The sequence below is a fragment of the Peromyscus californicus genome, unplaced genomic scaffold (assembly GCF_007827085.1).
Source record: "Peromyscus californicus insignis strain IS unplaced genomic scaffold, ASM782708v3 Scaffold_7__1_contigs__length_154581171, whole genome shotgun sequence".
Taxonomy (NCBI): Eukaryota; Metazoa; Chordata; class Mammalia; order Rodentia; family Cricetidae; genus Peromyscus; species Peromyscus californicus.
In genome coordinates this window covers 63,131,682-63,144,437 of record NW_026294595.1, presented here as the reverse complement: position 1 = coordinate 63,144,437, position 12,756 = coordinate 63,131,682, and the positions used below count along the sequence as shown (strand labels likewise).

Here is a 12,756-nt window from a genome sequence, read left to right as displayed (position 1 = left end):
GACGTAGATGTCTAAGGAAAAAACACATAGCGATGGACAATATTTTGAAGACACAGGTCTGATAAAGGACTGCCATTGAAAATATCCAATAACTCTTGAATCTCAGCAAGATGGAAACAGGGAGGTTGATTGAATTCTAAGTAAAAACTATTCACAGAAATCCCATTAGAGGGAGTAGAACAAATGAGTCTATGCAACTGTGATCCAATTTTAGTTCATTAAGGGATTAAAAATGTAAAGAGGGAGACCCTTACATACCTAATACAATGCCAGAATCTAAAACACCAAGAACATCAAATCTCAAGGATGTATAAAAAAATAATTTTCATTAATTATCAGTGGGAATGGATAAAATATAACCATTTAGGAGGATAGAGTGGCAATTCCTAAACTCCTTTTTTTCTTGGATTATTGGCATTTATTTTTATTTTAAGACATTTTGTTGAATATTTGTTTAATCAATAGATCATCATTTGATTCCTATTTGCCTTAGCTTATGGTCTGATTTTGGGAAAATTTGGAAATCTTTGTTTATATTCATTTTTTTGCACCTTAGATATCATCCCATGAGATTTAAACCCTGAGGTTCCTCCACTTGTAAATATCATGGACACCTTGACTATCAATGTTCACAGCAGATTTAATACGAACCAAAATAATCTATTTTGTTTCATGTTTAAGAGATACTTTTATTGATCATCACCTCAAATAATTACTTTGCTTCAGTTTATCCCTGAGCATTTTTGGAGGAGTTATGAGTGGAAATTCTTTCTTGGTCTCTATTTGATGATTGTGATAACACACAGCAAAGTTATTAATTTCTGTAGACTACTTTTGCACTGTGTTCCTTTTCTTGTACATTTTCTTGTCTAATTTTGGTGACCTGTCTTGGTCTCTTTCCTGATTGTTTGGACTATGGCTACTAGTATTATTATATATTATACTATATCATATCATATCATATCGTGTATCAAGCCGGGCATGGTAGCTCATGCCTTTAATCCCAGAAGTCAGTGGGCAGAGGCAGGTGAATCTCTGTGAGTTCAAGGCCAGCCTGGTCTACAAAGTGAGTTCCAGGACAGGCTTCAAAAGCTACACAGAGAAACTCTGTCTTGAAAAACTAAAAAAAAAAGTTGCATATAGTGTATCATATTATACACTATGCATATATAGTATAATACATACAATATTATTGTAAACTCTACTATTTAGAGTAGGTGCTATTATTATGTGCTATATAGTAGTATATGCTAATATGTGTAATACCAGTATACTACTAGTATTACAAGGAATAAAAATGCTGAAGTTAGGTATATTTAAGTTATAGCCAACTTTACAATACTTTAACCACTCCTTCACTCATTGTGTTAGCTGTTTAACCTGGAAATATTGTTCCTTATTTTGAAGCATATTTTTTCTATACCAAATTTGTCTTTTAATCAGTGAACAAATGCTTAATTTTATCCAATGCTTGTTTGTCACCCACTGAAATTTCCATATAGTTTTTGCCCTTTATCTTTGTGCTACGCTTTATCAATGATCTCTGTTGGCTAGTTTATATGGAATCATACTAGAATCCTAGGATGACTCAAACTTGATCATGGTGCATAATCATTTTATTGTGCCCTCTTACTTGCTTTGTTATTGTATTGTGGATAATTTTACCAGTATTTTCAGGAATATTTTAAGGAATGTTGTGGGTTTCTTAATAACAATTAACATTTGCCAAGTCTGCCTCAGTTCCACTCAAATTTATTATATATTTGCACTCCTTAAGTCTCTTTGTTCTTGTAGAATATTTGCTTGTAGGTATAGCATTCTTTGCTCCTGAGTAATATTTGCCATGTTTTCCTTCTTAAATGAAGATTCTTGTTAATTATTCTCAGTTTCATGCACTGACACTTTGATAAGCTTTTGGATCAAAGGTGACCTTGCAGGGATGCACTTTTCATTCTTCCTGAAATATCCTCAAACAAGTGACCATATTACACTTTATTTTTTTCTCATTTTTTAAATTTATGGTATTTGTGGTGTTTGGTACTCTTAATTTTATCTCTATGTATAGGGAACCTTGAAATTTGCTTATGAGTCTCAATATTTAATTGAACAGTTAATCATTTCACTAACTCAACATTTACATTTGTTTGTCTTTGAGCTTGGTGTTATAATATAGCCCAGAATATCCTTAAGTGTACAGGCTTTCTGATTTAACTTTCTAATTGCATAGATTATAAGCATGTAGCGTGTGTAAGCATGCCTAGCTATATTAAATTTAAAATGAGAATAATGTATTATCTATTCTAAGAAACATCTCAAATATTGATAAAGAGGCAAAGTGCTTCATGCCATCATATTTACCAATGTCAAATTTCTCTATCATAGTTCTGTACATGCATTTATATGGTAAGGAATATCTTCTCATATAATCCAATGTTGTGTCTGTTCATTGCATTTCTTCATAGAAATGATGTATCGTATATTATATGACTATATCTCTGTAAGTTTAGGCTAATATTCACCATTAGTATTATTGTGAGACTTATGAAGACTGAATTTTATGCTTTTTCCTCTTTAAATACTGCAGTTTTTAAATTACTTAGTATAAGAATATACTATTAAATTTGATATTTATATTTGATTTATATGAAATAGTTTAGGTTATAATTTCAAGGGAGTTTTAAAATTATCATATTTTAAAAGCCTATTAAAACCATTCATCAGATATTTAAAAAGAAATGATGATTTTTACATAATTTTAGCTTACCACATATACCAATTAGTTGTACATTAAGCATCTTGTATCACAAGTGTGAGGAAATCAATATTCAGGGAAGTGAAATTTTCAACAAAGTTTCAAGGCCATATCACACATTTTTCCCATCTCTGAAGATTTCCTTGGTAATAATCCAAAATTTTCAGGAGAGTTTCTATATATCATTCAAAATCAGACACTAGATAAATTTTTATATTTTAAAATATTTATTATAATGACAACTGTGGTGTTTTTCTAAGATATTAACATTTTATTATGCAACTATATTGAACCAAAAGCTAATTGGCATATATTCCCCAAGGCTCATCTCCTGTGGCTTCATCAAAATTTGTTTTAGTAGATATAAGCATTTTAAATTAAGCCTATTGTTTGCACAAATAAACATGAATTTTCTGGCTCCACAGGTAAGAGAAAGTTTAGGTCACTTGCAGAACATTTTTGAGAATTATAATGTAGGATGAAAAATTTTTGTACCATAATTTTGGCTATTGTACATAGTGTGAAACCCTCTAAGTACTGATTATTTCATGGATTATTAAAATGTGTTCATCTATATCTCATTTAAATCAAATTTCATCTAAGGGGTGAAAATCAAGAACTTTTAGGAAATGTACAAGACAACAAGTATTGATTATGTAATTGGGAACAAATATTGTCCATTTTGAATAATATAATCATCTCTATCTCTTTCCATTTCCTACATATAATTTCACTTTTAATTATGGAAAAGTACAATTATGGAAGAGTACAATTTTATTATGTATATGTATATTACCATATTTCCTTTATCCATTATTATGCTGATAGACATCTAGGCTGGTTCCATTTCTTTTTATGAATAGTGAATCAAGAAACATGGGTGTTCATTTATCTCTATGGTAGGACCTGGAACCCTTTGAGATATATGAGCAAGGGTGGCACATTTTGATCATATGGCAGTCAACATTCAGCTTTTCCTGAAACATCATACAAATCTCCATAGTGTTTGCATATGTTTGTACACCCAGTAGATGTTTTAAGTATTCTTCTTTCTCCAGTACCTGCTGCAATTTGCTTTCTTGTTGATAGCTGTCTGGTTGTGTTGAGAGAGAATCATAAATAAATTTCAATTTGAATTTTCTTTCCTGCCTAAGAATGTTGAGCAGTATTTTAACTACTGTTTGGTCATTTTTCTTTCTTGAGAACTATCTGTTCATTTCTTAACTCCCACTTTTTGTGTGTAAGGCATGATTCATTGATATTTCATTATGGAATAATCTCTTGAGTTAAAAATAATGAGCAAATATTAGAGTTTTTCAGGACATAGATATCACTAATTCTGAGGATTATTTCCATTGATTAACAAAGCTGTTTAAGCTCTCATAATTCTATTTGTAAGCTGCAGAGGTAATATTCTATACTATGATAGTTCTTTAAGAATGCACTTGCTTATGTCTTGAAGTGTTTCCCCTGTATTTTCTTCTAGCATTTTCAGTAACCTATTTATTATATTATAATTATTGATACTTTCAGAATGATTTTTGAGCCAAATGAGAGATTCATGACTAATTTCATTTTTTACATGTGAATTTCCTATTATTCTATTACCACCCATTGAAGATTTTGTTTTTGTTTTAATGTGTATGTCAAAAGTTACAACGTTATAATATATAAGTGTGTGTGTGTGTGTGTGTGTGTGTGTGTGTGTGTGTGTGTGTGTGTGTGTCTTTGTATCCCATTGGTTTACATATGTTTGTTGTAGTGGTATATACTGTCTTTGATACTATGGTTTTGGAATGTAGTTTGAGATCATGTATTGCGATAACTTCACAATTGCTTTCTGGGAGAACAACTTTGTATTGTTCAGAGGGAGACTTTGTTCTCCCATTTCAATTTAGGATTGTTTTATTATAGTCTGTGAAGAATGTCATTGAAATTTTGATGGTGATTACATTGTGCCAATATAACATTTTAAGTAATGTGTCAATCTCCACAATATTATACAGCATTATCTTCTACTTCATTGTGTGTAAGTGGCACATATGATTATACCACCATTGTAGCCATTGTCTCCTACACCACTGAGTACATAAAGACATAGTCTATGTTCATTGACTAAACTACTATCTGTTGTTTTCATAGTGCTATGAGTAATAAACTGAGTGTCTTCAATGTTGCTTCATGAGATTCCAACATGATGAACATCACAGAAGCTACCACATTTGTTCTCAAGGGACTCACTGACAACATGGAACTTCAGGTCATTCTCTTTTTCCTCTTTCTAGCAATTTACCTTTTTACTCTAATGGGTAACGTAGGACTAATTATTTTAGTCATTGGAGATTCCCAACTCCACAACCCCATGTACCGCTTCCTCAGTGTATTGTCTTCTGTGGATGCCTGCTATTCCTCAGATATCACGCCTAATATGTTAGTAGGATTTATGTCAAAAAACAAAATCATTTCACTTCATGCCTGTGCAACACAGATGTTCCTTGCTGTTACATTTGGAACCACAGAATGCTTTCTTTTAGCAGCAATGGCATATGATCGATATGTAGCTATTCACAACCCACTTATGTATGCAGTGAGCATGTCTCCTAGAGTCTATGTGTCACTCATCATTGCTTCCTATGCTGGTGGAATTATGCATGCTGTTATCCACACAGTAGCCACGTTCAGTCTGTCTTTCTGTCGTTCCAATGAAATCAGGCATATATTTTGTGATATACCTCCTCTGCTTGCTATTTCCTGCTCTGAAACATATGTAAATGAGTTACTGCTCTTCTTTTTTGTGAGTTCCATAGAACTAGTCACCATTTTGATCATTTTGGTCTCCTATGCTTTTATCTTGTTGTCAGTTCTTAAGATGAATTCAGCTGAAGGGAGGAGGAAAGTGTTCTCTACATGTGGAGCTCACCTCACTGCTGTGTCCATTTGTTATGGTACAAGCCTCTTCATGTATGTGAGACCTAGTTCTAACTATTCCTTGGAGTATGACATGATAGTGTCTATATTTTACACCATTGTGATTCCCATGCTCAACCCCATCATCTACAGTCTGAGGAACAAAGATGTAAAAGAGGCAATGAGAAGAGTTTTGAGAAAAAAATTTCATATTAAACATTAAATTAAAAAATTAAACTAATTTTTCATTGTCTCTTTATGATACGTTCTTAATAAGCAGTTTTGTTATATTTTCTTACATATTTTCCATTGTACTTTTTCACCAATTTTTAATACTACATTCAAACATAAAATCATTGTTGCTTGTTGTTGCTTATACCATGTTAGCGGACCTACAAGATTCAAGGTAATTCTTCCATGTCCATTATCTGTCTTAGCCAAAAGCACTGTGATTAAAGATTCATGTTGTCACCCTTGGCTTTATGTGTTTTCTAAGAATTCAAACACAACATCCCTACCCTCCCATAGGAAACACTTTATAAACTGAACTATCTGCCATCATTTCTGTGTTTAATTTTTGAAGAACACAAAATTTCATCTATTTTTAGTTTAATAATCATTATTTTTAACTATTCATTTTTGTTACATATTCATTTTTAAATTAAAATAATGATCACATTCAACTTTCTACATGATATTTACAAATCTAAAGATGTGGCATCCCTTTGTTTCTTAAAATCTGTATGTGTGCACACAGATATTCCAGACACAATCACATACAAATCTGCTAAAATCTTTGTTGTAGTTTGATAGGACTATCTTAAGAACACACCATACAGCATCTGGCTTATGCAGAAAAAAAAAACAAAAACAAAAAAATAAAAACAGAACAAAACAACCAAACAAACAAACAAACACACAAAACAATCTTATTTTTTCTATGTCTGAATGTTAAATATCTAAAACCTAAAATTTTGCACAATTAAATTTTACTTAGGCATTTCTCTGTACATTGCAGATTTTTCTGTAGATTGTTTTCTCATTGTCTTCCTTGTTTTCCTCAATATATGTCTTTTTCCTAATCTGTCTTTATGTGGATATTAAGTATATTGAAGTAACACTCATCAAAAGACTTCATTAGAACTAACTACATTTTAAAAGAGTGATTCTTTAAATTAAGAGATATTCTGAAGCACTAAATATTTATTTTTAACATTGAATCTTATGTATATGTGTGCAAACATTTCTAAATATATGATACATAACATGTGATCATTGCTTTAAAAACAAATTAACTTGTCTCTCCATTGGAAAAATTTTTAGGTTCTCCGGGTTATAGCTGTATACAATACCATGGTTGTATCTGACTAGCTTGGTCAATTTCATGAAGCCTTGGTACCTTATTTCATTTCATTCTCTTCTTCCCCATACCTTCCAGGACACAGGAGTATAAACTCAGGACTTTATGCACATAAACCAAGGACTTTACCATAAAATTGCACCGAAAACCTCCAGTTAAATATTTTTTTTAGATGCCAATAACAATTTAATCATAATTTAAGGTTGAGCTAACACAGACAATGTTTCTGTTGTCTTTAATCTTTGAAGATATGAATATTTTCTTTATTGTATTATGCAGTACAAAAATTTCATTCTTTAGTTCCTCAGAAATAAGAAATCCAGATGTTAATATTTGTCAGGATTATATTAAAAGTCAATAACACCAAAATTAAAACATGGTTGTATAAAATTCAACACATGGTAGATTTTTGTCTTTCCCTTCATAAGCCTCTTCACACTTCTATGCAATGCCCATTGTCTTTACCCTACTCAAGTTATAGTTGGGATTTCTTTTGACATCTACCACTCTGGTGAGGTTCTTAGAAAAAGTATCATTCTTTATTGCCCACATCCAAGAATGAGAGACAGAAAAAATCATTTAACTCTTAGTCTTTTTAAATAGATGTACTCTTCTTGGTAAAGATATCTTCTTACACTGAATTTGAGGCAACTCTGCCAATCATGCATGGTCTTCTCCTCTCCATCACTACTTCATTTCTTACATGTTTATTGTTTTATTATTGTTATTATCATTATTGCCCTTTTCAGATTTACTTTTTATTCTTGAAATGTGTGTAACAGGATGGTATATATGTATAATCAGATTTTTGCATGCCTTTGTGGTGTCTACAGGTCAATTAAAAGTTTCTTTCTTCATTATTTTCTGTTTGTTTTTTGAGACAAAAATCTCTCTTCAAATTTGGTACTCAATCATTGTCTAGATTCACTGTGCAACAACTCTGAGATTGGTCTGTCTCTGTTTCCCCAGCACTACAGTGACAGGTTCTTATTATCCTACCTAGGTTTTATATTCAGGATAGTAATCCAGATGTTGTTTCTCATGCTTGTTTACATCTGTTTAGAAGATAGCCCTTTATTCCACTAAGCTAATCATCTGCTTACAGACTAGTCTGCTACAGAACTAGTGATACTGTGGGGTTGTACTGGAGGAATGAATAGAAGGGTGATGATAGGCAGTTAATGTAAAGATTTTCTAATGCAAGGGTATCTTGGCCTTTGGGAGCCAAGGAACACCACAAAGTCATACAAATCAACAAACCTCACACAAGAGTTTTACTGGGGAGAAACACAGGGCATGGCTGCCTGTGTATGGAAAGAGAGACAATAGATTGCTAAATGAAGGAGATGGCTTTTCTGGGGTTTTTCAAGCATATTGCATTGAGTTATTGGAAAAGCATAGCAAGGTCTGTTGCTTTTGGGCCAATAATGCTGAGTCATTGGGGTGAGATAGCCAAGCATCAGGAGCTCTGGGTCAAGTCAGGGACAGGGTCTTTTTCCCTTGTCCAGGGTCCCTACATTCTGCCATCTTCGATCACTATTAGTAACTAATGAGGGAGGAGAGGAGGGCAAAATTATCATTAATCCATTTCCTGCTTTATGGGGGCATTGAAGGCCATGAGGCAAGCTTGATCTTCACCAGCATGGCATAATCACAGGGGGGGGGGGTGCCTCTGGTCCCATAGTTAGGGGTTGATAATCCTATAATAGCAACTGATTAAAAGTCTCCTTAGAAATCTTTTGAATATTTGTTTAAGAAATGTAGAGAAGAAGTTTATAAGTTTATAAGACAGGGTTCAATTAGTAGGATTAGGTAAAGAAGGAGAAAGGGAATATCTTTTTAAGAAAGGCAATATCTCATTCCATATTAGACTATGAACAGTTCACCAGCCAGAAGCATTGAGCACTTCCTTGTGATTTTGGAAATCTGTCTGGAGTTGTCGCATCTTATCTTTTACTATACCCTATTAATTGACATTGAAGTAACATTCCTCCCTGAGGAAGAGGCAAAAACCACATTTCTCTGATGCTCGTAGATCTTACTCTTGCTAATTTTGTAGCACCATGGAATCTAGTGAGTCTATTTGGCCATGGGGATTGAGGATGGTCTCAGCTACCCACTGGGGATCCCGGATGAAATAAGAGAAAAACTAATAGTAGACAGGGAAGTAATTGGCCCAAATGTTCCAGTTGTTATATATACCTAGATATGCAAGAAGGGGTAACACCTTAATCTTAATTTGTTTGTCATGTCAAGCATTATAAACACTGGAATGGGAACTGGCAAGAGTTCTTCTCTGGGTACCCCTAACTTTGGGAAAAGAAACAACAAAGCATAAGTCCCTGACAACGCAGCAAGTAGGCAGGGATAAACTTGAGTGCAACAGATGATCCAGGGATTGGGGATATTTGTACAAAGGGACTGGGTGGTAGAGCTCTGCATCAGAGTATTATTATAGTCTGAGGAATCCAGTGTGCCCATAAAGTGTGCCTCTGAGGAATTAAAGCAGTCTATGATACCACAGAGAAAGATGTGAGACAGATAATGGATAGTAGTGATATTTGACTCAGAGCAATTAGTGAATGGCAAGGTAAATGAATATAATAGTATGATGGGTGAGGCCATGAATAGTGATGCGAGTTTGACTTGGAAGGAACTCGCAACTAGGATACTCTCTAGTGGCCAGGCAGAGTATAATTTAGTAGTGGATATACACAGGTTTAGGTCTGAAACAACAGATAGAGTGACCAAGAGGACAGAGAGATGAGATCAGTGTTTCCAAGAGGTAAGACATTAGGGAGGTATGAACCATTGATGGATGCTGAATCACGTCTTCTATATTATTCTACACTTAGGTGTTTGGAGAGTATGGTGCATACTGTACACTTTGATCATGCTATCGGGGTGCCTGCTGAACACATGATAATACAGTTTGCCAGTGACACCCTCTTCCCATCTGGTGTCCCATGGGTCTTCAATGTAGAGGTTGAAAAGTCTCTCCTGTATGTAAAGAGGACAAGGGGAATTAGGACTGCCCACACTTGTCCCATGGTATCAATATGAGCAACCTCTATAAGTTTTTAGCCACTTTTTATAGTAATCTTCCATTTGGTCATAAAGAAAACAGGAATGGGAACAAGTCCTGTTGATGGAGAGATGGATAAAGAAGTTATAAGGAACTGGATCAGCCCTTAATCAGGGATTAGCCCTGATATAGAGCAATTTCCTGAGCATATTAGAATGGACTATTGGCTAGAGACTGGGGTTCTTTGGACATTAAACATCCATATGGAAGAGCTGCAATGTACAGGTATAGACAGGAATTAGATGAAGAGAGACCAAGATTAGATACAAAAGATTCTCAGAACAGTTGTTTCTGAACTGGCAGAAGGTGTCACCATATGAGAGAATTTAAAAATTGAACATGCAAAGTTTGGTCATTGGGCTGAACTGAAGTCATACTATAGTAACAGAATGAGGCTTTAATAAATCTGACACTGTAGAATTAGAGAGAAAAAGTCAAACAATGACCTGCACCAAAAGGAGTTTTATAAGATAAAAGTGAGAGCTGGGAGACAAGAAAGAAGCATAGGAAGACATAGAGAAGCAGTTAAACTCCCAGGAGGAAGCTGGGGGCGGGCATGGTGGCAAGGTCACAGAGGCTCAAGGGCCTTAAGGAAGCATCAGGACTTAGCAGGCAGCTCCTAGTGGAGGAGTCAAGGAAGCAGATGTTTCCAATAGAAGGAGAGGAGTAAGTATCTTAGAAACTAGAGAGTAGTTGCCAATATGGTGGGGCCTCAGAAGGCATAGCAGGGAGATGCCACATGGTAGATGATCCAGAAGGCATTTCAGGCTCAAAGGAGCCAGAGAGAGGACACTTACCAAGCAGGCAAGGAGAGGTGAATGGTTAGAGTAGGTGAAGCAAAGAAGCAACTGAAGTTGTGGACTCTAGAATTTGGAATCAAATATGGTGGGTGGTAGAAGCCTGCAGAAATACATGACCCATATATAGCATGAAAGACAAATCAGCAGCTTAAGTTCAATCAAAAGCTTAGAGCTTAGTTCTGAGTGGCCAAGTCACTTTGCTAGTTGAAAGGCACGGGTACAGGAGCTATTAGTTTTGCCTGGGGATTAGTAGTTTGATTGGGAGGGTCCACTGAAGCTTATTAAAAGTCTTGACAATGGGTGCAAAGAGAGGCTCATGTGAGGGGCCAAGGGCCATTTCATTCTGGGGAAGCAAAAAGAAGTGTCTTAGTTAGAGTTGCTATTGCTATGAAGAGACACCATGAAGAGGGCAAGTCGTATAGAGGAAAACATTTAATTTTGGTGGCTTAGCATTTCAGAGGTTTATTCCATTATCATTATGGTAGGACATGGCATTGTGCAAAAAGTCATGGTACAGGAGAAGGAGCTGAGATCTCTACATCTTGATCCACATACAGCAGAAGAAATCTATGTTTACACTGAGCACAGCTTGAGCAAAGGGGACTTCAAAATCCACTCCCACAGTGACACATGTCCTCCATAAAACACTACCTACTCTAACAAAGCCACACCTCCTAATAGTGCTACTCCCTTTAGGGGCCATTTTTTTTCAAACTACCACAGGGAATAAGAGGAGATGCAAGAGCATAGGAACCTAGCCATCCCCAGGGAGGATAGAATTTAGTCCTTGGTAGTGGGGACTATGAGTGACTCAATTGAGTGTTTTCTATATGTAGTAATGGACTTTGAGTTGCAGTAATAGCTAGCCATAGATAAGTAACTTGATGGGTGGATAGCTGGACCATAGAGGGTGAGACTATATTCCTTATATTCCTGGATAGACAGGAAGTTTAGTATAGTAGAGAGTTCAACCTGGCTAATTTGTAGAGATGGACTACAAAGAAAAGGATCATTTACATATTGCATGAGCTTAGATTCTAGAAGGGAAAAGAAAGTAACTCAGAGGACAAACCCTGGCCAAATAGTTGTGAACTGTCTCAGACCCCCTGGGGTAGGCCAATCCAGATGAGTTTGGTACAAAGGTGAGTGTCCAGGTCAGTCTAAATAAACTCAAAAATATTTTGAGCCTGAGGATCAAGAGGAAAGGAAAAGAAGGCATCCTTGAGGTCTAGTGCAGAGAAATGAGAAACCCCTGAGGTAGAGGATAGTATAGGGCAATTGCAGAGTTAATAAACAAGGGATACTGAACTAAGCAGTAGGTTTCTTTTTCTTTTTTCTTTTTAACTCTGAGTATGGGAGTGCTAAAACATTGTGAAAGGCCTTTTTTTAAGAAGCCAGAAATAAAAAGCCTGAGTCCCCTGAGACATTGGAGAGTGGGATTTTTTTTATAATATAACAGCCAGGATATAAGTCATACATTATTCTCAAACTAGAATGCCTCCTGTGGTTTTGTAGGTCCACTGGGGATCCTGGTTGGGGACCACCTGAGCCTCAACTGGGTGGACTGCATTATTTTGGTGGATTTCATCTTCAAGTTCCCTAGCGTGGTCTCAGAATCCCGTGTTCTCCTCAGGAAGAAGGTTGTTGGTGAGAAACATGTAAATGTCATGCAAAGTCAGGTTGTAAGATGGGGTAATATATTGGAACTCTTTACAGAAGGTGTAGGCATTCGTGGTATAAGATGCTGTTTTTAAATCATAATTTTTAGTAAGATGTGTTTTTTATGATTTTTCAACATCTAATTTTCTTATTCTAAGGACAAGGAGCATCACACAAAAATTTATCCCAATCC

The 12,756-nt window shown here is 35.3% G+C and overlaps 1 protein-coding gene across 1 annotated transcript; it reads left to right on the top strand.

Moving 5' to 3' along the window:
• The first annotated feature begins 606 nt into the window (after positions 1–606).
• Positions 607–5,882, top strand: LOC128102217 (olfactory receptor 141-like). The gene is made up of 2 exons (XM_052725792.1): positions 607–634; positions 4,939–5,882. The coding sequence occupies exons 1-2, from the start codon at positions 607–609 to the stop codon at positions 5,880–5,882; spliced, it is 972 nt and encodes a 323-aa protein (XP_052581752.1).
• The last annotated feature ends 6,874 nt before the right edge of the window (positions 5,883–12,756 follow it).

Bases quoted from the DNA above. Each gene is read 5' to 3' on its own strand.
- LOC128102217 (XM_052725792.1), top strand. From the start codon at position 607: ATGGACACCTTGACTATCAATGTTCACA. The intron at 635-4,938 runs GCAGATTTAATA...TTGCTTCATGAG, and splicing joins CTTGACTATCAATGTTCACA to ATTCCAACATGATGAACATC.